At 36.7% G+C, this 24,993-nt stretch overlaps 1 protein-coding gene across 4 annotated transcripts in view; it reads right to left on the bottom strand.

The window, feature by feature from the left end:
• The window catches only part of LOC149281319 (slit homolog 2 protein-like), a 146,592-nt gene extending 122,584 nt beyond the window's left edge, over window positions 1–24,008 (bottom strand). For 2 of the 4 annotated variants that reach the window (XM_089499423.1, XM_089499422.1), the window contains exons 1-4: window positions 23,803–23,981; window positions 21,228–21,299; window positions 20,182–20,253; window positions 12,515–12,586 (exon numbers count right to left, since the gene is read on the bottom strand). In XM_089499423.1, coding sequence (XP_089355549.1) covers window positions 12,515–12,586; window positions 20,182–20,253; window positions 21,228–21,299; window positions 23,803–23,981 — 395 coding nt within the window. Of the gene's footprint in view, window positions 1–12,514; window positions 12,587–20,181; window positions 20,254–21,227; window positions 21,300–23,802 lie in introns of all 4 variants that reach the window. The other 2 variants (XM_089499421.1, XM_089499425.1) reach the window with 2 other exon arrangements.
• Between the last annotated feature and the right edge of the window lie 985 nt (window positions 24,009–24,993).

The raw sequence follows: 24,993 nt of genomic DNA, 5'->3' as shown, positions 1-24,993 counted from the left end.
CAAATACACAAGGAGCAAAAGCTGACGTTCAGACAAGCGCTGGAAAGGGAAAGAGCTAAAAAGTGATTGTCCCAGCCATCAGAGGTAGTTAGTATATTTCACTTGGGAGAAAAATGCCAACTTTCCTTTTCATGTGAAGGTGATGAATGTTATGGAATCTCTTCTCATGTACTTCCCTCACACACACTATCCTCTTGGTCATCGCCTTAATCTTTCGAAGCAATGCACATGAAGCCTGGCTTTCAGTTTGGTCTCCAGAGCTCATATAAACTATATCTACATCATAGACAAGCGTTATGCAAAGGGCAGGGGAGGGTTGATGGGATCAAAGCTTTCTCATGACCTTGATGTATATGATCTACAATAGGAAACTTCAGCACGGACATCATCATTTTCCTCTCTGGAAGTAAGGGGTTTATGGATGCACACAGACTGAGTGAAGTTTGCTAAGCTACGTCTTGTAGTTTGCTTTGTATGCAGCTTAGGCTACAGCATTAAGTACAAGTCGTCCGTACCGCATGTTTATCCTCATTCACTTTTAGAGAGACAACTTTTCAGATCTCAGTATTGTGACTTTGCAAAGTGTGACTGTTTGAAGTTCCTCGGAGTACAGAAAAGAGTCTCATTATTTGCGTCGTTCCATTGACACAGGAAGCATAATGTTTTTAATACCAAACAGATGATGCCGCATTTACAAGCACATGGAGGTTCCTGACAAACATGAGCATCAGTGATACTTTTCTATACATGACAATCAATGGCAATGACTTCTAAAAACTCACTAAACCTCATGAAAGATTGACATAACGGATCAGAGACGAGCTGAATGGGCTGTCGTTTTACTATTTTGCTGAGTACATAAATTCCTTTTGTGTGAGCCATAAAAGAAAATTTCCGACAACTAGGATATTAAAACTCCCAGGATACCAACAATAAAAGCTACCAAGGATTTCACAGGTTTTCACAGTGTTAATTAAATGATCATTTAACACAGAAATGTAAACATTGCTGCTTCTTTTACAGACAGCATAGCCCATTATCAGCCTGGCGCAATAAAGTACGCGGTACTAATTCTCTGCATCAAGTTCCCACAACACTTTAAGATGCCTTATCGTGTCTAAGGTTAAGCATCTAGACAAAAAACAAAGATAGCTTCTACTCAACTTCCAGTTCGGCTTTCCCATCATCCAGTGACCTAGGTAACACTTTTCAGACAGAAAGAACAAATTTAATTTTGCCAGCATTTTGTGAGGATTAGGGACAATTGCTGGCCTGCAAGGACATTTCAACCTTTCTTTCTTATCCCCGCAATGTGGCCTTCCCTGGGTTCTAAGAGAGAACTCTGTTGGTTTAGGACGTAGAACAAACAGGACTTTAAAATAAGGGGTCTTCAATCACCAACAAAATAGGAGAAGCAACGAGCCTTTCTTTTTAGGATTTTCACAGCTATTCAATCAATTCAAGCTCCTCAAGAGGAATTATCACATCTGACAAGAAACCGAAACCATAACTCGCGTTCTTATTTTTTGCTCTAGAAACATGATGATTGTGTGCTAATTTTCCTTTATTTCACATGAGTGAAGACTGCACCAAACTTCTACTGTAACACACTCCCTGGATTCTAGATCCATTGTTTGAAATATTGTGTATGCCTTAGAGATTGTTAGAGACTTTGTAACTTTGTCTGAAGGTAGATAATAAGCAAATTAGGTAAATATCATCCCTTTATTGGCAAAATGAATTGCATTCGATTGAAGTCCAGGCGAAATGAAACTAGTGACCCTTTAACAGCAGATAATCACAGGTTTATATCAGTTCCTTGTCGTGCCTTTCTTTTCACAAAGACGCAAGGTATTCATTTGGTCAGCTAACTTGTTTTATATGGATTAATCAATTATGGTTTTTTTGTGTTAACTTTATAGATTTTGGATACCCTTGTTTCCCGTCATCAGGTTTCAGTTTCTAACTGACCAAGTCTTTACTAAACTGAACCTCAGCGGTGTCCAATATCATTGGAAAGACAACACTTCAAAGCGCCCGGAGCCTTCTGCAGACTGCACGTCTTACGTGTCAAAAGAGCAAATCACAACAAGGACAGAGTACATTAAAGCAAAGACTGCATTAAAATGCCATAATCAACCGTGTCACTTGTGATTAAATCGGGCACTTCGCAGATTGTGCTACAAGTACAGGAAATTATTTCATTATTTTACATCCCTTGGTGAACCTCAGGCGATATAAGATCCGTTCATTATTGTGCAAAAGCTATTATCTGTTGGCTGTCCTTGGAAAAAGTTCTACTGAACTGGCCAAGATGCATTTTAATTGTGCGTCTATAGAAACAAGAAAATAGGTACGTAACAATTTAAACTCCTCGGAATTGTTAGTCTGTTATTGAATTTCTTTGTCATAATCAGGTGCTGCTTCGAGTAAAGCGGGAAAGAGAAACATATCTTTGATTCTTTATTATCTTCACCTTTTTCAGTGGGATACTGCTGCTGCTTCGAAACAGAGCCATGTCATTCAACTCTAGCTCGGCCCTGTTTGGGATACAATCTCAAGCAGATCTTCTGCAATCCTTCCCATCTACCTCATGCATGTCAAGATAAACTAGCAGAGCTCTATGACGCTGTGTGATAATGACCATTTTATATGGCACTTTATCTAAAGGAAGGAAAAGTACATATCAAGTTCTTCAATTAAATAAAATGTATTTATTGATATAAAAACCGAACTATACTATTACTAAACCGAAAGAGAGGCGTTCAGAGGGTCAGTGATGCAACAATAAGTTGTATATGAACAGTGGGTTGAGAAATAGCTGAGTCTGATCACCCTCTGGGCACCAAGGTTGTACTCATATTCTAATAATTTTTTATACTATAGGGAAATATTAAGGGCTCTCTTGTTCTCCATCAATCAAAAATGGTGGAACCAAAACATTCTAATAAATTGTATCACAAGACAGGGGTTGTCTCTGAATCTATAACAATGCTGGCTCTAGATAATGCCTGTCTGATATTATATTTTCAATAAAAGTCATAAGCTTATTTACACATGTAAGCAAGCATATACATTTTAGCGTGTATTATTTATCTGTTCAAGACTGTATAATAACTCTATCCTACAGAGGTTTACCATATCTGAACTCCCACGCCCCTTAAATCTATACCATTGTCTTATCTCTATGTTTTCTATTTTGCTGTCACTTTGGTCTTTGTCTGGTCATTGTGAGACATTGTGTTCAGAACACGCGTTATAGCCTCTGTCGTCTGCCAAGATTTCGATTGTGCCCTCTGATGCCCCCCAGTCACACGAAGTGGCAGATCTACTCAAACAGAGGGGACTATTCAATGCGTTATTACCGGAACGAAGAGCTTCACAATGAAGACTGTCACATTGGAGACTTTATGAATGTGTGTCGCCTCCACCCATCGCTAAATTAGCTTGAAATTTTTACTTTTGTTAATTATGAGTCACGTCACTCAGCTAAGAAAATGGTGAACATGAGACACTAAAGTGGACTTCTCGCTAAGGTTAATCAGCAGAGAATATAAAATATGTATATGCATTAACATCTTTCAGCTATTATAAAATAAGTACTGCATTTTCTGGGAACAAAAAAAATCTTCAATGTTATCCAAAAGATAGACGGATAAAAACGAGTGAAGAGCATATGTACTTGTGTGCTATTTCATACATTGTAAAAATGTATTCGAATCCTTAAAAAAAACACAGCATGTTGTATAAAATGAAGGGGTGGGGGGAGTCTGAGTATATCGTAGAAATCTTCTGGTTGCATAAAATAAAGAAAATATGTCTGTATTACACATATATATTAACTTACCAATATGCCCTCGTTCATAAATCAAGACAAAAGAGCAAATTAACTACAGTTCACTGTGAACAAGAAACATAGAACACATGCCCAGAAATTAACAGGGCCTGTGGATTACTGCTCGTTAGACATAGTCCACTGGTTCTGAATATGTGAAATCTGCCAAAATCATACTTTAATACAGGAAAAATATAACAGAGAAATAGAGCACGGAACGAAAGACACATTTTACATTGTCTAACAAGTCCATTGTGTTCCTACCATAAACACTCCACTTGAAAGAGGTATTTTTCATAACTACTAATTTAACCATTGCTATCCCTCTAGAACAAAATCTTAATTTTTTACATTTAATTTTAGGTGCGATGACTTAAAAGGTTGGTAAGCAATGGAACAAAGTCTCAGGAAACACAAGCAGATCACCAGGCTGTATATATTTACTGATCTCTGGTCAGATCTCTGGTAGGCAGACAAACACTTGACACTAGGCACCCGTAAGTATCCGCAACTTCAGGAGCAAGACGTTGGAAAGACTGTCATGGGGTACTTCAGTCCATGTGGACTATCAGAAATGAGGTACCTTGGTTCATAAACATTCGTATTAAATGTTACCTGATGCTATGTAGGAAGCCTTGCAAGAAACACACATTTGCAGAGAAACCAATTAAATAGGAAGTAACTGAAAGCGAAACTGGTTTGGGGTGGACAGTCATCTAAAAGTTTATCATGGAAATAAAACAGGCTAGCACTTTGATGGGGCGGTTAATGCCGCAGTTGACTCCTCATGGACTTTGCACAGCGCAGCTGCTTCCCTCTTTATATATTAGTCATGGGACTCGCTTCAGTTCTTCTCAAATACATTCTGGAAAGAAAGCTGTTTTTCCAACACATATTGGCACTCCATCGAGAAACAACTCCTTTCCCCTAATAGAGAATTAATATTGCTTTAGAAATAAAGACTGCGTACAGACCTGTACTATGACATAAACCATAAAACACCCTTCTCGTTTCAGACTCGTTTTTTCTGCGCTGTTTTTCATGTATTTCAGGGCAAGAAATAACAGTGCTAAATACAAGCATTGATTTAAAAATGGTTTCAGTCCACGAGACAGGCAAGACTATATACCGAAACCGAGACAAGGCCAAGAACAAGGTAATGTTCAAGATCTTACACCAAGTAGAAGAAACAATTTAGCAGACTCGGTTGGCAGAACTGCGCTTTGCTGCCGAAGAACTGTAACACTACAACAATCACCGTTTTGTTTAAATGGAACTATGTAATATTCTGTGCTAATACCTAATAAATGGAATAAGTTGTTTGCTATCAAGCTAGTGAAATTCAGAATCCACATTCAGTGTAAGGACTATGGAGACCTCCAGGGTTTTGAGGCTGGTTTCAGCTACAGTTTAGTTATCTCACCGGGAACTCATATCACTGAAAATATAGCCTCTAAAGTAACAACATTAAGGGGCGAACCCCCAATGTTCTTTCTTGGAACCAAATAAAGGAACTTGTTGGGTGGCCATCCAGGGACAGGGTGTGAGGGTCATTGAATTTTGATAGAGAGGAATATAAAAAGTATGTAATACACCAAACTTTTTGTGTTCTAGGTCAATGTAATTTTTAATTATAAATTTAAATCAGCACAGCAATGTCCTTTGCTAAACAGACTTCATCATTTGAAGACTGAGAATAATTTGCCTGTAATATAGGATCATAGGGGTAAAAAAACATTCTTTTGCAACAAGGATACATCAATCACGTACTGACATCCAAAATGCGAATAACCCTTTGCTCTTGATCAAGAGGCAATGTTTCTTTAAAGGTATTTTCTTCGACAGAATGGGATTCTGTCTTCAAAGTTTTCTGTAATCATATATCATATTTCTTTTAAATGCCGCTTAAGGCAGGATTCTGCTTCCCAGACGTGGAAACCTAAAACAATCCAATACCTGTGACAGGTTTGGCCAAATTATTCAACTTCTGTATGCGGATGAATTTTCATCCATTGTTAATGTCACTGCTTTGAAAAGAAGTAGCTGGCTGGAAATAGGCCTGGGCCCCTCTGCCGCTGTTTAAAGGGGTCCATTTACATTAAGGAGGACTGTTCCTAGTTGACACAGCATCCATTGTATGGTACCTCCCACTACCCATTCTTAAGATGCACAGTGTTGAGGTATGACGTCATGACATCATGGCGGCCATGGAGCGGGCCTAGGACAATGAGCAGCCTCAATACACTGCTAATTAGATTGCCACATAGGTAATTGCTAAATAATTGGCATTATTCTAGGTGACTGCTGTACAGATTGGCTCTTGTTCAGGACTATAAATCTGGAAGGTGTTAACCTTAACACAGCAATGACGATATTTATTAGAACTTAAGTAGGAAGAGGCATTACAGCTAGATACATGGAGACACAGATAGCATGCGATATGTGAAGAACACGAGAAGACATGGTAACTCTTATAATTTCCCCTTGTAAGATGTGAGCTAACAGGGGTAGTAAGGGCAGTAGTCTGGCTCCACACACTCCTATGTGGATCTTTTGCCCCTTTTCATCACACTGATGGCCATCTTACTTCCCAACCTGGCTCTGCTCCATAGGAGCTGGACACGGGGTCAGAATAACTGGAAAGTTTCTAGGTATGTACATTGGAACACATACAGAACAAAAAAAGATGTGATATAAACATACAGAATCATACAAAATATAATAAAAGGAAACGGTGTATTAGTCATACTACGTAATTGCGTATTTGTGCGTGTTAATATTTTACAAATACATTAAACTTGACAATGTACGTTGCTGTTTAGAAAACACACATTTCTGGTTAATTATATAAAAATAACGGATCATATTATGGATCGTCATCCTGCCACCGACTGAAAGGTCTTTAGTGTCCTCTTCTGAACAAAGTCAGCGGTAGCTATCATGGTACATCACTGCATGGGTAATGATGTCAATCTGTCGGACAACGGTAACCGTAGCAACTGTAACCTGCAATTTCTGTGTTACTGTTGTTGAATTTATTGTGGCAGGGGCCAAACTAGCTTAGAGAATAATGAAGCGGAGTAGTGTAGCGTCTGACACATCCAGTTCCCTACACTATAATCAGAAATGGCAGAATTCATTCAAGAATATTTGAAATTTACAGCTCCTCGGCAAGATCACTTAGAGTAGCGTTCTTCAAAATGAAAAGACGTCCCGATGAAGACCTTGAGCCCAATTTCTTGCAAATTATCAAATGACTCCAATAACTGAGATTATCATTATTATTATTAGGCAGCAGGAAACTACATGAAAATATGCACTCTCGTGTTTTAAACACCATTAACAATTCATAAATTTTGTGTTGATTTCCCAAAAACGTGTTTTATTTATTCTTAAAAACTACACATACTCCCCAGCATTGTGCAGGTGCAACGTAAAAGACAGATTTGAGAGAGAAATGAGAGAATACACAGTTATTACAGTACTTCTTTTTGAACGTAATATATATTATTCTTTATATCAAAATATTCATATATTATATATATATATATATATATATATATATATATATATATATATATATACATATATAGTATATAACCACACACATACACACTTGTATGGCATGTTTTAAAACTGGACCAAGAGAGAAAAAGAATAATCCACATCTGGTAATTTGCTCGAACATCTGTATGAATGCATCCGGTTCTATAGAAATGATCCAGTGGTGCAGACATGCTATTTGTAAGGTATATCGCTGCGGGCTTCCATGTCCGCTGGCCAGTGACATTGTAAGTGTCGGAAGAGTTAAGTAGTTCATGTTTTTGGAATTCACTGGACTAACAGGCAAATTGATTTTTCCCCCAACGTGGACAATGAGCAGTCAAAAGCTGTTTGCTTCACGAGAGCAGTCACTAGGCCCACATCCATTAAAGTAACTATTGTTGCCCAAACCTGTCATGAACATATAGGTCAACATAAAGAAATATTTAATCCCAGCCGGATGTAACGAGGGACAGTTTATCCAGAGATTTACCTTCCCTACATTTTCACAATAAACTGAGCGTAACATAATGTCGGTTCTCTTATGTTTTTTATCATATATTTACAGTATAAAGAACCATAGATATTCTGTATTGCTGTACAAATAGGACATTATACATGATGACAGGTTTAGTTTGGGGAGTTACGGGAGAAGGTTCCTGGTTTTATGACTTTTTATTATCATTTGACAAACCAAACACATGTTATACTGCTATCCAACTGTTTTATATACTCACCAGCTGTCCAGAATTTATCTTTCTAGTCTCACCATTGAACTCTAACAACATTGGTCTCCTGCCCATCATCCCATATTCCTGCACTGATGTTAAGACCATTTAAAACCATATATACCGCTGGCCACTCCATGCCAAATGCTTCCCAGCAACGCATAAACTTTATAAAAAGAAACAATTCAAATATTTGAAATACTACATGTATGAACTTGTCAAAGACTGACATGCAATGATCTAGAATCTCATACATGGATATATGCAATGGCCATCAAGCAGCTTAACAGGCATACCTGGAAACTCTCAGGGGGTTTTGCCCCGATGTTGGGGTCACACAGTATGGAACTGACTCCTTCCTTTTCTACACTGCCGTGATCATATATAAGACCCCCCAATTGGTGCTTTTGCTACCAGAAATGATTGCCATCCATGTGTGAAAGCAGGAGACTCAATGAACTGTATATTAAAATAACGAAAAGCCAAGTTCTCCATGTATTATAGCCATTTGGTTAACATATTTGTTGAGTCACTACATAGAATGTTCGCAATGGGTTTTGAAAGGGTTAATAATTGCGCCGTGTATGCACGTATATATAATCACTTAACACATTGTGTATCAATGAGAAATGCTGGAAGTATTATCTTTAGATCCTCGGTATACATGTGGACCTGATAGTAAGGAATTCTGGTGCGGTGCACTTAAAGAAATGCGAATTTGAAGAAAACACGTGAAATCGGTTTGTTTTTAAGGTAGAATGATGTGAAACGGCCACAGAGGGACACGGTGATCTGTTACTAGCTATATTAGTGAGGCACTTAGAATGCTAATAATGTACTTTATTTATACGGTTTGGTTTATATGTAGAAACTTTTGATACACTCATTCCCAACAAATTCTAGAAAAGAGGGGCACTGGGGAGGAAAAACGTTAGGTCCAGCTGTATTAAAATTTTCTATTTAAACGCGTAGAAGGCACCCGGGAAAAAAAAGAGTGAATTCTGCATTGAAGTATAAGTCATTTGTACGCCATGACCCGGGCTACCTATTCATCAATTTATTTGTGCAGAAACTAGCTGCGTTATCAGCTATAAAATACCTTCAAGTCACATTGATCCCAGCAAAAAAAAATTAAAAATACCAAAAAAAATGACCCTATGTCTCATTTAAACTCAAAACATATCACTTCTCTTTTACTTACGCTGCCCATCTGTCAGCAAGTGCTTGTAATTTTATTACACTGTCCTGTATTTTATGCAGAGTTGGTATTATTTTACAGAGTTCTGTTAATGGACTGGATAAATGGAAATGCTCTTTAAACGAGACTCCTGCTCCAACAAACACAGCTGCAACTGTACTTCAATTTCCAACGCAGCTACTTGACCTGACCATGCGCTGCTCTCTGAGCTTGTGCAAAGAGTAACCGGAGCACAGAGCAAAGGGAAAGTGCAGTACACCGCTGGCGGCAATCGACCGTGCCTAATCACGACTCGTATACGCTGAGCCCTCTTTCGCTTTCATATTGCTTTTAGGCTACAAAACAAGCATTTTGTCCCCTTTCAGCTGGCATCTCATTTACAAAGAGAGGTCAAACCGTGATGATCGCGCACAGAAGCTGGAGGGAACCGGGACGCCTTGCGTATGCATTAGTGCAAACAATATTTAAAAATACGGGGCAGAGAGGAAATTAAGTTAAAAAAAAAAAAAAAAAATGCATCTTGAGTTTCCGTTCCCATCCACAGAATAGAGGCTTTTATTGCTCGTTATTCTGCTCGTTTGGGATTGTTCAGCCCTCGGCCATACAAAACGTGAAGTGCTTACATTACGTGCAGCGTTATGCCGTACTGGAAATAAAATGTCCTCTTTAAACCGGCTTTTAATAGCGTGGGGTTGACTACCGAGCCGGCTCCTGGGAGGGCAAAGTCAAATTTTAACCATTTGTGTGCCATAGAGTTCCAGCACATGGTCTAGGGACTCTAGGCGGTCCAGCGAAAAGCAATGGGGTTTGTTGTTAGCCCTCTCGCAGACCCTGGGGTTTATTCGTCCTGATAAAGGATTTCATCTCACAACAAAAAATGTTAATCAGGCAGGGCTAACTCGCCCCTTCTTGCAGAAGAGACCTTCTTAAAACTCTGCGGTGAGATTCAGAAGCCCGCTGTAGAATATCATTCACAAAAAGCAGATACAGTTTCATAATGGTCGGTTGTATTTAGTGGGAACGAGAGAGACGCAATATATTACGGTCATTGCGGGAAATTGTGACGCAACATTTAGGTTTTTTTTTTTACTTTGTTCACCTACAAAAGGTAAAACAAGCCTAAAAAAACAAAACCGGAGCCGCAAAAAACCTTAATAAGACGGAAACGCTGTTTCTACCCATCCAGCGCGTTCCCCTTGCTTCTGGAGAGTTTATAAGGTTTACCGTTCTGGTCTTTAACGAGCGATCTCGTATACCTTACTGAAATTTAAGCTTGGATCGTTACACAATCGCACTACGCCGCACTCCAGGAGGATCAATCAATGTCAGCGGGAGTCCGCATGGAAACAGAGAGCCCCATCTAGAAAGGACGGACTCCTTTAACGTTGTTTCTTTTTTTTATAGAAGTAAATAACGATGTGTTGCATGTGCATTGATTTCGCTGTATTTTCCGCGCAGGTAATGTGTTTTTAAAAGCTTGGATCTGCCATTAGCGCATGTTTGCTTTATGGCGCGATCAGCAATCACCCTCGGGCAGAGGAAACTTAACACTCCTAATACTTCTGTTCTGCGTCCTACATGGAGCGCTGTGCTTGACGGGCTACCTTGTACACCAGCGCAATGCATTATGTCATTTCAAGCAGGGCGCTGGCCACACCTGATTTCAGCGCGCTGGAAACCAATTACTTAGTGTATATTTCCAACCCAGTTTTTCGGGTTTTGTTGAAACTCACACTCGCTGCAACGTCTCTCTCCATAGCCTCTGGCGCTATCCTGGGGGTGCAATTCAATCTTCCCCTTTCCGCAGTCTCCGCCTGATTATTTTATTATTTTTTGGCCTGCAAGTACGTTTAACTCTTTGGATGCCGGAGGAACAAGCACGACCCCCCGGCAAACGATCGCACAATTAACCCCTTGAGTGTCCGAGGGTTTTGCAATACTCTGCTCAGACTCCGGGGGCATAAAGGTTTAAAGGGCAGTTTAAGGTTATGTGGCAATGACATCATCGTACATCCAGTTTATTGAAAGTATACCTGCTTTAGCGAGATTTCTGGACGTTAACCTTTGTCCCGTATTATCAATTGTCACAGAAAGGAATGCAGATAGCGATCTACGAGGAGACATCTGGGAGATTTAAAAAACGCATCCAAACTTTGCTCGCGAAGCTTCGAAACGACATGGTGGCTACACGCTTCGTGGATTAAAAATAATTTGGTTGCGTAGGTTACCAGAAAATAATGATTGTGTTTACTTCTTTACCCATAACCTTTAACATTTCTCTAAAAAAATTACTATAAAGATAAATAAAAATGTCACATATCATCAGCGAAGCACCGTCTCACACATACACCTGACAACTGTCCTTGATTCGCAGTGACAGTCCCTAGTTTTGATTTAGTTTCAGTATCCAAAGCGTTTTTTAACTCTTTTAGCACCAAAGAGGCTGATTGTAAGCTGTATTTAGCAGCTCTTGTTATGTGATGCTAGAAGTTATCAATGCTAACCAACTAATGGCAGATGGGGAGCTTGCAGTAATTATATGAAGATGAGATCAAAGTAAGTACCCGTCGTATAGAGATATGAGTAGGGTTTGATATGCCGTATCCTTTGTATCAACTAAAACTCATTTAAAGCAATAAAAACCAGCCAAAGCTATACTTTATGTTTTCTAGCACATTCAGCACAAAAAGCTATTTATTTGAGAATATTTCTTAGATTGCAACACCCAGAAATTTGTGTTTGTATATTTTTGGGGGGAATCTGGTAACAAGCAAATTATGAAATTTGAATATAAAGTAGCAAAAGTGTACTTAGGTGTTGATTTCCACAGACAGGTAACCCAAATAAAAAAAAACGTGCATCTTTCATTTTTTCAAATATTAGTTTAAAAACATAATCTGTGTTTGCAGAAACAAAGCAACAATAGATTGACCGGCTCCTTATACATGACATCTTGACCGAGTCATTGACTATACCATAAGGGTTATGTATATATAAAAAAGGCAAATTAGTAAAAGTGGAGCAATCAGTGGGAATGCTTACTGGTTGCTATGGTGATTGCAAATCAGACTCCCAGCACATGAAATAGTTCTAGTAATTCATATTTTCCCTTTAAACTTCACATCATCGGCAAATGTTATTAGTTGGACACCAAAAAAAACACATTTAAAACCAGCTGATGAATGTTAATAAAATTGTAAAAATACTTACAGTCTGAAGAGCTTCGGATTTCCCAAAAAAAGCAGTTCAGGGAATACCTGGAGGTTATTTTTATTGAGACGCCTGAAAGCGAAAAAACAAAATTGTTTATCTTACGAACGTAATATCTACTTACATATTGCTAATGGTTAAGAGAAACAACGCCAGGGGAATGCAGATTAATGGGCCAAGGAATCAGAAAATATTACTTATAAAATAGTTAAATATTTCACTATTGAAATTCACTACTAGATTTTTTTTTTTATTATTATTTTCATTATTATTAAAATTTAAAAACATAAAAAATAAAGAAACTCATATGAAACATGTGAAATCAACCATGCCCTGAAAACATGGAATCCGATAAATGAATTAAGATTAATTATCCGATGCTAAATGGCAATGACAGTCAATGTATCTTAAAGGGACAGTATCCTACCACGATCCCATAATATTACTGTTAATACAATTAAAAGGGCATGGAATATATTAGATATAAAGAGCTTACAATCTAGTGCATATGAATGTCACAAATATTTTAAAGACATCTGCTAAAAGCATGCAGTTTTTTATATTTGCATTAAATTTGTTAATTTAATGATACCGTTTCCTTTAACGTGTACTGCTTAACAAACAACATAACATAGTGTACCTTACTTATATTTGCAAAATTGCTCATTTATTGTTAATCTGCTAGGTACATGAAACGAGGATTTGCTATACTATCCATAAAGGCACTTTGAAAGAATATATCATTAAAATATGTGAAGAATGTTTGCTTGGAACGCTGCCCCGAAATAAATGAAGACAATAAGAATTGTTAAGACAAACCCATATCAGTTATGTGTTATGTTTCAGATCTGGGGATTGTGGGGTGAATTATTTTATACAGTTTGGCATCTAAGGATGTAGGGGCTGTCTAGGCAATGGTCGTTAGGGGAGAATATGCAGGAATATCGACATGGGAAAAATAAACAGCTATCCTGTCTTGGAATTTGAGAAAAGGTCTCGAAAGAGTTTCTCACCATCATTTAAAACGAAAGTCCACAGAGGAAGTCTGCGTGGCAAATTGTGCTATATTCTCATATGAAAATAATGGGTTTGACCAAAACCAAGAGGTTTTTAAGGCTCTTTTCAGTGGATGAGAAATACTAACCTTATACAGAAACTGTAACCATGCAACAAACACATAGGTAATTTCAGTCTGCTTTCCAGAAAAGCCATTGGAACGTCCAAATGGTGTACAAATGGTGTATATCACTCACCTCCTTGGATCTTTAAGTGGGGATAATATGTTATGTATTGAAACAAAGAGTAGGAATAAACTCTAATTGCTAAATATAGAAGACTATATCTGCCAACACTACTATATGGTACGGCTATATGGTAAATTGTGTTTATTTAGTTATATTATGGTATTCTCTTTGGTGAAGATGTAATAAATACACCATGCCACTTCTAATGTCATGTAAAGGTCATAACTGCATATGCTATTTTATATCATATTTTCATGATTATCCTGTATTTGATTGTTTTTTGGCATAGATTTATTATCTATGCACGTTTATTAATTTATAATTGATTGCATTAGAAGGTTTCTTAATGTTGACTTTGTTCTTAGAAGGGAGATCAGAGGAGAGAAAACCTCAAAAAAACAACAACATTTGACTCCTATAGTTTGATTTCTGAAAATAACATTGTTTCTACCACCTCAGGAATAGAGGAGGATTAAAAAGATACGTTGTGGTTGGAATCTGAAAGATGTGATTGGCTGTTGAGGCCATAGGCTGCCTATCTTCCCCATGCTGTCCCACATGTCAAAGCTGTAAAAACATAAAGCTTGCGGTATCCTACTGATATTACTTCTTGTCATTGTTTTGCTCCGAAAATGACAATTTAAAATAGACCTATGGCGTTGAAAGGTTGTTACTTTATAAATATATTCCAGTAACAAAAATAAAGGGAAAGTAATAATAATTGAATATAATTAAACGCAGTGTGTAATTCACAAAGTTCATAGTTCTGCCTTTGCATTGTTTTTGCTTGAACCAGTAGGTATCTTTGTTCCAACACTAACAAGACCGGCTACAACACGAGTCAATGTTTGACGAAGAACTCTTTCTACAGATTTCATTTATTAGATTAAAAATGGGATGTATTAGAATTGAGCTTTTCACAGTCTTTTGTTTGGTACGTACAATATTGTTAATATCCTGTTAATATCCAAGCAAAGACCGAATAGTCTCTTGGTTGGGCACCCCTCCCTAGTCTTCTTTAGCTTGAGTATAAAAGGCATACTATTCTGAATTCCAGGGTCCCAAGGAGATGAATTGGCTGTCAGATAACAATACACTTCCATCAGTTGGACTTGGCACATGTAAACAGAGTGGATTCTCTTAGCTTATCCTCACAAATATGAAATATTTACTTTTAGCCAACAGCTGGGGACCGGGTATAAAAGAGATGCTCGCATAGATCTTGGTTTCCATTCAAAAAAACAAGATCTTCTGTCTTTTTTCTTTCCCCGTTCTCAGACACTGATTTCTGAGAAAGATCTAAGCGGACCTCAATATAAAGGAAATTGTGACCCCATCACATCTAGTGGACAGTTGCTTTCAACCTAGCCCGATAGAAGTGGCATACCTTGATGTTTTAGCTTTCCCACTGGCAGTACTTAGTTTATAAAATTTTCCACCCACCGAATTACACGATCGAATACAAGTTATGTTTGTTTAGACCTGGCTAGTAGCAATATGGTGCACTCTGTTGTGTGACAAAGTAGGCAAGCAATGCATGCTCACTACAATATTTTGAAGAACTTTTTGTGGAGGAACTGCAGAATGATAAAGTAGTTATTTTAATATAGATTAAAACATAAATCGCAATCAAAAACTATAGGTAGCTTTGACTCACAAATAAAATTTGCAGATGGAAAGTATTTAAGTCAGCCATGGTTATCCTAAGCTAAGTGAGTGACATGGAGAACGATCCATTGTCTGCTGGTGGAGGGCTTACATTGAATTGTATAGCCTCTGGTATTTAAAGGTTTAGCAAAGTTCACGCGTAGATGAGAGATGCAGGCCCTTTTTGATATAGAATGCAAAAATGCCCGGGGGATGACTTATTACTTAGGTTCCACAGAGTGTATTTTTTACATGGTTTCAGTATGTTTTCATTTTTTTTCTATGCTGTGGTTGGATGTTCCAATTTAGACTTTCAGATGTGAGTTCTGGTGTTTTCTGAAATTGGCCAACTAGTGCTACCCTGAGGAGGATCAGCTGACCCTTTAACAGGGACATTTCGCCCAAATTGTCTTGTAACAAGCCCATTTACTGTAGTACCCGTCCCTCACATTGAACTACCTTACGAGGCAGAACTCTGGGATACGATGCTATATACCAACATCTGCATGCAGATGATCCAAGGGTAAAAATGTTTCTTCTATTGAGCACCTATTCCAGATATAACCGTGTGTATGTCCATAGCCTTTAATATCCATTCTGTACATCTACATCATTATATCTTTGGGGGGGGGGTTCATTTATTTAAATTTAAACTTCTTGCATTCTGTATAAATTCCAATAAAAATAAAGAGGAGTGAAGCCAAGTAAACTGTGGAACTCACTTCATGTACATAAAAACATCCCTTGTGCATCTCCATATAGTATTACTAGTTATATAACAACAACAACAACAACAACAAACAACTTCTTTGTGTATCTTCATCAGCAAACAACTGACATTCACTGGAGCATAAAGAGAACAGATGGAGTCGACACTTTGGTCATTCACGTAGTTATAAAGATGTTAGTAATAACAGCTTTTTGGTTTTGTTTGGCTATGCCTTAAGTTAACTGTTTCTGAACGTTTGTGTTTAATACTATCCTCTTAGCCATTAAAGGTATTGGGTTTGTTTTTTTTTTTTTCCAATCCACTTTTGTGATTTCTTTATTACGAAAGTACCCGGACTCCTGATGTTTGTAATGAATCCTATAAGGCTGTTTGCGGCGAGAGAGAATCCAGGCCACCTAAATTACATGTTGTTAAACGCTGCCTTTGACCTGCATATGTGTGAAACTACTGAAAGCTTAACACGGCACAGTAAAATAACAAATAACAGGGAATGTTCAACACATGGAGCCGAATAAATACAACAGTTTTCTCCCCCATGTACTATGAATTAAGTAATACCATAGTAACCATTGGCAATAGACCTCTTTTCTTTTTTAAACACCAAGACCGCATGGGTTGTAGTTCTGCTTTTATTTAAAATCGATTAGACTAAGAAAGACTACCTTTAGCATTTAACAGCTCTCTCAAAGTTTTGAATCGGACAATATAATCAATTTCCAAATATCAAAGGCAAGTCAGTACTCCTTTAAGGCTGAAGTCTGCCTCCCGTTAATCTACAAATGTATAACAAATTTACTTTGTTGATATACAACGGCATTTTCTATATTTCTTAGGCATGAAAAACATCAATTATGCATGTCTGGTTACGATTCCAGATGTTAAGACAGAAAATATAACAACTCTGATGAATTCATTTGTTAAAGAATGCACAAAGAAATAAAAAGTTTGTTTTAGAATAGTGTACAAACGTTACTAGAATATTCCAAGCAAACTCAAATGTCATACTTTATAAAAATAATTTAATATATTATATATATGTTAATGTTTAAGGAACATTGACGTGAATGTGCTCTACAAAGCTTACAAATGCTGAATATCATAGGCGCATCTGGCGGATCAAACCCCCAACAACATGAAACGGCCTCCATAGAATGTCAATTATTTTGAAAACAAGAACATTTGTTGAAATTCACAGTGAAATCCAAATTCTCATCAAAATGAGAAACACTCAATGGGGAAAATAATACTATGGGGCTTAAGTTTCTTAAATAGGTAAAGTTTCCCCACTTTTGAGGGATGCATATTAGCCACATGGATGTATACAGTACAGCTACGGTCTCTTTCATATTAACCAACAGAGCTCATAAAAAAGCGTGAGATATATGAAGATCCATGATATATAAGAAAGCTAGTCGAGTAAATGTTGATAAAGTACAATTTACAAGCTAGTAAAAAATAATCTACATCGGTATGACTTTATTTCAGGAGATTCATTGATCCTTCTATTTGAAATATTGAAGATATGTTAAAAAAAGGTTATCCTGGAAAGCATATGATTCAGAACTACATGCCAGGGAAACTATGCCGAAGAAAAAAGCTGGATATTTTTCTTGAAGATACTTTAGCTTGAAATGTTGACACTGGATAGAAGACTAAACAGTCCAGCGCAATAAAATACACCACCAGATAGGTGCGCGGGTTCTAAAGGAACACACACAAAGAAATGCAGCCATGGGCGATATGTCTTTCCTTACAGATGATATCTTTGCTCAAATCATTACTTACTGTCAGTGATTGTGTTATCTTAAAGGGCATTGGAATTTTTATGTTTAAATAGTGCTGAGGTTATGTCATCAGAATCATGAAACAGAAAATGGCAGAACCATTAATGATTTCCCATTAAATGCACAACTTCTCCTAAATCAGAAGCAAAAAGCAGTCTGAAATATGGACTATTCCAAGTCGGACATGGTATTTATCAGCAATAGCTGGAGACCTGAGGGTTGGCTTGTACATGCTAATTTAACCATAGAAGGTTAAATGATTTCTCAAAGACTTAGAGTACTTGAAAGTTCCACAGACTTTTTAATTGGAATTATATATTATTATTATTATTATTATACTCCTAGATTGTAAACTTGTTTAAACAGTGCCCTCCTCACCCGCTATTGCTCTAAGTAAAATTGTTATGTTATATATTTATTTTGAAGTCCTGTTTACCCCTTGTACAGCGCTACAGAATATGATTTATAGTTTGGGGTTTGCAATTCTTACCTCTGTTTAACTGTACACTTCATTATTCTGTTTCTACTTAATAGGATCCCGCTTCCCCAATTTACTTGTAATGATCATTGGCAACAGAGTCATGCTGGACCCAAAGTAATGTCGCATTGTATTATCATTTAACTTAGTGAGGCTGCAGATCGCCATCGCCTACAGATCTACTTATAGAAAAAAATGGCAATTCCGAGATATTTATTTTCCTGAAAGGCATACCTTCCACCACCTGAAATACTCTGGCTTTTGGATTATGAAAATTCTAATTAAACTGATATTTAACCGATTTATATATCTATTGTCACCTAAGTGAACTAATTTGGGGTCATGAAATCAATATAAAGGATCCTCTAAGTAGAAATGCCATTGCATAAGGGGTCTTCAGAGTTTATACTCTGGGGATCATGATAGAATAAAGTATGGTAGAATAAAGTATGGTAGAATAAAGTATGGTAGAATAAAGTATGGTAGAATAAAGTATGGTAGGCCTGGGACCTATCCTATGCTTAAATAAGCATTTAATAAAGCCTGAAAGTGTCCAGAAGATACATATGGGGGGTCATTGGTGTGTTTTTTTTTAGAAAGGTGATTAAAACCAATTTTTAAATTTAAATCCACAACAGTCTCCATGATAACCAAAGGAATCTACATATCTCACATTCAAGGATTTCAGACCAGTAAGATTTTTTTTATAAAATTGGACTACAAAATGCTAAATTAGTATGTCCTGTTTTGTTCTTATGCCACCAGTGCATTCTTGTTTACTTAAATGTTGTTTTTAATGTAAAGTTGTTGTTTTTTTTAATTTATAGAAAACCAGACTTGATGACGTTTATGGCCCAGTTTAAGATTCCAAGAGCTGTTGGGATCAGCACATTAAAAAATGTTATAATAACCAAAGCAACTCTACTATTTATCCAGTGTATTTTATACACACTTGAGTAATGCTTAATGGGGGGTTGGCCCATAAGGAGCTAGCTTCTATACAGGTAAATAACCACTTACATTTTTGGAAACTAAAAATCCAAGTTCCAAGGGGAAAAAAAACTATTTTACAACTAAATTACAAAAAAACATGAAAGCATTATAGATCAAAATAAATAAAAAAAAAAAAACATGTTATGCTATATTTGTCCATAAAAGTGAATAAAGAACATTTTCAAGTTAAGTTCCCTTTAAAAGCATAAAAGATAGATGAGCAGGATATGCCATAATCCACTTACTTACAAAGTTTTAATAACCCTCCAAACATGTGTTTCGTTCAATTGATTGACATTAGGCTCTGCCTTTCCCTGGGAAAATTGCATTCAGCCATACTGGATATTTATATCTATCTGTGACTAATGATGGCTTCATAATTACACAGCAGGTACAGCACACAGATTGACAAACTGCACAATCATCAACAAACAATGGTTTAAGAAAACAATTACATAATCCCAACATTGTTTTCAGACAAAAACAACACAAGTTTACACCGAATTGTGTTGTTAGTTCCAACAATAAGAGAAATTGAATATCTTTTTGCAAATTCAATCTTTTAAAGAATGGAACTTTGATCATAATTCCAAACTCACAAACTGGAATTTAGAGAGATTACAAAAAAACATACTCATTGTTTACAAAGATTGCGTTAGTTATGTGTTTTTTTTAATTAATATCTATGATTTTTGTGGTGCTGTAGCTTTAAGTAAACGCCATGCTACAAGTACACAACTACGGTAAACAAAATACAACGTACAGTGAGGTCACAGTTGAAGAATACTTACAGTCTGTCCAGTTCTTTCAAGTCTTGGAATGCCCCCCTTTCAATCGTGCTAATCTTGTTCTCCATGAGCTGCCTGGAATAAAGAAAATCTAAATTTGTCTTATTGTAATCATTAATCATCTAGCCATTAATACTTTCCATTTCTAAACTCCAGTGGCTGCGATCTTGCAATTTTAACAAGTTTATTAATTCACACATTTCAAATCCTGTCTGAAATTTCACATCCAATTTAATGAGTTCAAAAGATAATCCAGCCATGGGGAACAAGGAAAACAACGGGTACAAAGGGGGAAAAAATCATTGAGATCTCTGGAACTACTATGAATATGTTGAAGAATTTACCTTTTTTTGTTTTTTCAAATGTCTGCCCTTTACTACGTTGAAAATTTTTACATAAAAAAAAACATTTATCTAACTTATTAAATAAACGATTGTGCTTACTCCCTCTCTCCCGAGTTTTTTTTTTATTTCTAACAAAATAATATTGTTTAATTCAAATCATAATTTAATTTGAGGCATAGTTTAAATGGAGTAACTTATTATTATTTGAGAATGTAAATTACTCAATACCTCATTTGAAAAAATAAAGAACTTAATAACAGACTAGCATTCATAATAATGTGAATATTTATCTAGAGGCTTACAATATAACTTGTAATAAAAGACCAGTTATCATTTCTGGACATGTAATATATTGAAATAGGAAAAACTTTAAAACAATGAAGAATATTCAGATAATATATGGACAACTTTTTCTGAAATATATGACGTTTGTATGACAACATAATTTTATAAAATTTAAAAACAGACAATGTCTGGGCTGAAATTAAACAGGAATATCCTCCAATTTTATTAATGTGTTTGAAAACATTGACAATTATGACTAATTACTTGCAGGTGACAGTTGTTACTAATAAAATGCATAACTAACTAAATAACTAAATTGTTCAAGCTGGCTTTGGAATGAAAAAAAAAAACCATATAATTATTAATATGGCGATAGTAAATTGTAAATTCAGGTTTACAGTCACATTAAATAATACTTACAAGACTCGAAGATGTCTTAGTCCAGCAAAGTCTGTCTTGGTTATTCTTGTGATATTATTCCCATTCAAATCTCTGGGAAAAGGCAAGAATTATAGTAAAACAAACAAAAAAAATGCTAGTATTTTTTTTTCTTCATTGTGGCTATAGGAATGTGTTAAAAAGTCAATATTTTCTTGAAAGATAGGTGGCTTCCAAACTTTTTCTGAGTGGTATATTTTGAAGGCTTATCTCCATGAAATCTCTAAAAACAGCTTAAGGTAACTTTGGGTAAGAACACCATAAAATGATTTTAGTTAGACTTTAAGCAAAATGTAAACGTTGGAGTGCATCTTAAAAGAACTTTTCACCAAATCTTATCTTAATGATGTTGTCATAACAGTCGCATGGTTTTATAATCTGATAGTATTTACCTAAAAAAGTTCAAATATCTTTAGTTTCATAAGAAGTGGCCCACAATTGGAAAGATTATTTATTATGGAATAAGTTGTTTTTCTGGGAGCTGGGGAGTGCATTAAGCAATGAAATTATGCACACATAACATAAGTTCCTAAACAAATTGTGCGGAGTGAGTATGCAAGTATAACTTTCAAGTTCAAGAGACCCACATTAACCTGCATTATCTTATTATTTTAGCAATAATTTTTTTTAACTCTTAGATTTTCTTTTTTATTAATTAATTAAGACAATTGTATTTTTTCCAACTGGATTATGTGTGTTTGGCTTTCCTTCTGTGCTATTTTTAGGTGATAGCTGGTATCTCAGTTCACAAATTAACTTTACTCCTATGATCGCCAGCATGACTGTTACTGAAATATTCACAAAATTTTCACTTGTGGAATAGCTTTATATAATAATAATAATAATAATAATAATAATAATAATAATAATAAATCATTCTAGAGAACTCAACTAATGGACAACTTATCAAAATGTGAAACTTGATTGTATTTTTTATATGCTAATTGTTTTATTTTTACTTCCATAAACATCTACAACCTCAATTATTAGCATTCATGGCTAGCAAAAGGAAAGCAGTAAGGATAACTTATATGGCGGCTTAGTGAGAACCAGCTATATGTGTCTGCTTTTTAAAACCTGAATAAGAAGAGCTAAAAATCTGAACAAACCACTATCGCAATACTTTGTATCTTAAAACGGTTATCTAATCACTAAACACAATAGTCCACCGAAGTTCTTAAACCAACAAACCAACTGTTGTTTGAATGAAGATATTCAGAAACTAAACTAGTCTTGAAATATTTAGTACAATATCACTCGGAGCATATTTGGAAATGGCAGTGTACTCAAAGCATTGTTTGCCTAAACTTTGACTTCTCAGCTCCCTGTGATGTTATCAGACCTGTCAATCTATTGAAATTATGGGTTGATTCTATACTGTAACAATAATCCTCTATTTTTTAAATGTAGCTGTTGAAAAAACACGCATTTTTCCCACTACACACCGGCTACATATTTGCCATGCTTGATGCTTTCAATACATCCACAAATTATGATAATGTCACTGTCTTTCAACGCTGTGTAAACACTTGTTTAAATGTCACCTTCCACAAAGTGAAAAACCTTAAGTCAATGGAGTGAGAAATACCACCGCAGTCTATTGCTCAAGGCATCGGCAAGGAAAGTGTTAATACTTTTTATTTTCCACAAAAAAAGGGAAAGAAATGAAGGCAAGATAATACAAATTCTCAGAATCCACATCCTGGGATGTTTAAACTTTGATTTTGCATTTTTCGTCCACTCAACTCATCCCCTATAAGTGAAACTGACAGCTTTAGCCTGATAAAATCAAACCCCAAGACACAACTCTGTCCCATTATCAAACAGACGATCTTGTAACGCTGCTCCTGTATTTCTGTCTTCTAGCTAATGATTAGTTCATCTACTAATAATGAACAGAAATCATCCTGCTAGTAGATAAAATACATAGAAAAGCAGATTGTGCCATTAAAAAAAAAAAAAAAACTATATTCACCAGCTATGGCTTTTCGAAAATTCTACAGAAACCCCTGAAAAGAAGAGACTTTTTTACATATAAGATGCAGAGCTCTATGGCTTCCGATTCTAGGGGACTCGAGCATTAATGTTGATAAGGCATTATTCAACATCTCATTAAATATAAATATTAATGACCACAGTGCTACAAAGAGCGTTACGACTGGGCAGCTTGCAAAGGAAGGCATGGCGTACCGTAATAAGGAATCAAGATTTTATTGACATCATCTGCCTTGCAAAGTGTGCGCTTACACAACGATTGCAAACATATAGATCGGATGCCTTTCGCCAATGGCGATATTACTACTTGGTTATTTTTGTTCTTTAGTTTTTGTTTCCTACATGTGATGTTCACTTACCTCTTATGTCAATGCCACATTTATCTATTTTAACCTCTAGCCTGGAAGAGGGCACGCAGAAAAACAATTGCCTCTCTTAGTTTCTTCATGTGAAAGCGTTTATAGCATCTACATAAATGAGTCTCTTTCTACATACATAAAAATATAAGGAATATATAGATATACAGTTGCAAAATTCTGGTTATATATATATATGTACTCACAAGCGTTCGGTGTTCCGTGGAATGTTACGAGGCACACTACGTAGAGACAGCCCATGACAGTCCACCGTGGTGCCAGAGCAAGAACACTGAGCTGGACAGGGCTGAGGTGCCACCTCGCTCAGTATCACCAACACTAACCCCACCGAAATGGACACCTTCCAGAACCCGATGCCGCACATCTTCTTCTTCACAAAGCCCGCTAACATTTTCTTAAACCGCCCAACAAACCACCACAGGAGAAAAACCAGAAAATAATTGTTTAAATTCCCCCAAAGCAGAAGGTAACGGCCAGACCAATCTCGGTCTGATCTTAGAGAACTTGTTTTATTCGCAAGTTTTCCGAATCCGGCGATGAGTTCAACGAGAGTACTTGCTTATCCAAACTGCACGTTTAAGGAACACGTCCGAGGACCAACGACAACTTCTTTTTTTGGCGGAGAGCAAGCTTTTATATTCCCGTCAGATGTTACAGAGTTGCATGTGATTTTTGCCTTCAGCAAGCAATCCTTCAGGCTGTGAATGAATCCCTGTATCTCCGCCACGCTCTCGGTTCTGCTTTTGTATTACTCCAGTAGGCTTAGTCCATGCAGTAAATGCCGGTAACACCAGGCAGGTACATTAACAATAACTTAGTTTTTTTCCCCTCTCACTGCATAGCATCTCACGGCAGCCCCGCTGTAGATACAGAGAATGCACTATACATGCTGTTTCCCACAGCCTGTCTGCTAACTAACTGCACATTGGAGTCTGAGAAGAGGAGGAGGTTCTCGGCAAAACACACTGCTCTTAAAGGCACAGCACCTTACACCGGCCACTTTCTAAAACCAATAGCATGGTCCTACTTAAACCCACTAAACCGCATTTCTTTCGAGCTGAATGCCTCCTACAGGGCTGCAATGCGATCTGTCACCAGCATGGGCAGATCCTCCCCGAAAAAGGAAAAAAAAAAGGAGAAATTCTGATAAGGAGCAGACTTGTCTCAGTGCTGGGGGGCAATCTTTATCCCTGATTATTCAACACGCTATCAGATGACCACGCCAAAGTCAACACTAACCCTTTTTTCTACCGATCAATTAAATCATTGGTAGATATCGGTTGATCTCCACGAGCCATACGCTCATATAGATAACGTAAAAGTACACGGATGGCAATGAAGTCAGTTTACGTTATCGATAACTTTTTATTCCTTCT

The sequence above is a fragment of the Sceloporus occidentalis genome, unplaced genomic scaffold (assembly GCF_023333645.1).
Source record: "Sceloporus occidentalis isolate IW3139 unplaced genomic scaffold, rSceOcc1.0.p SCAF_135, whole genome shotgun sequence".
NCBI lineage: Eukaryota > Metazoa > Chordata > Lepidosauria > Squamata > Phrynosomatidae > Sceloporus > Sceloporus occidentalis.
The sequence above is the reverse complement of the archived record's forward strand: the minus strand, read 5'-3'. Positions and strand labels throughout refer to the sequence as shown.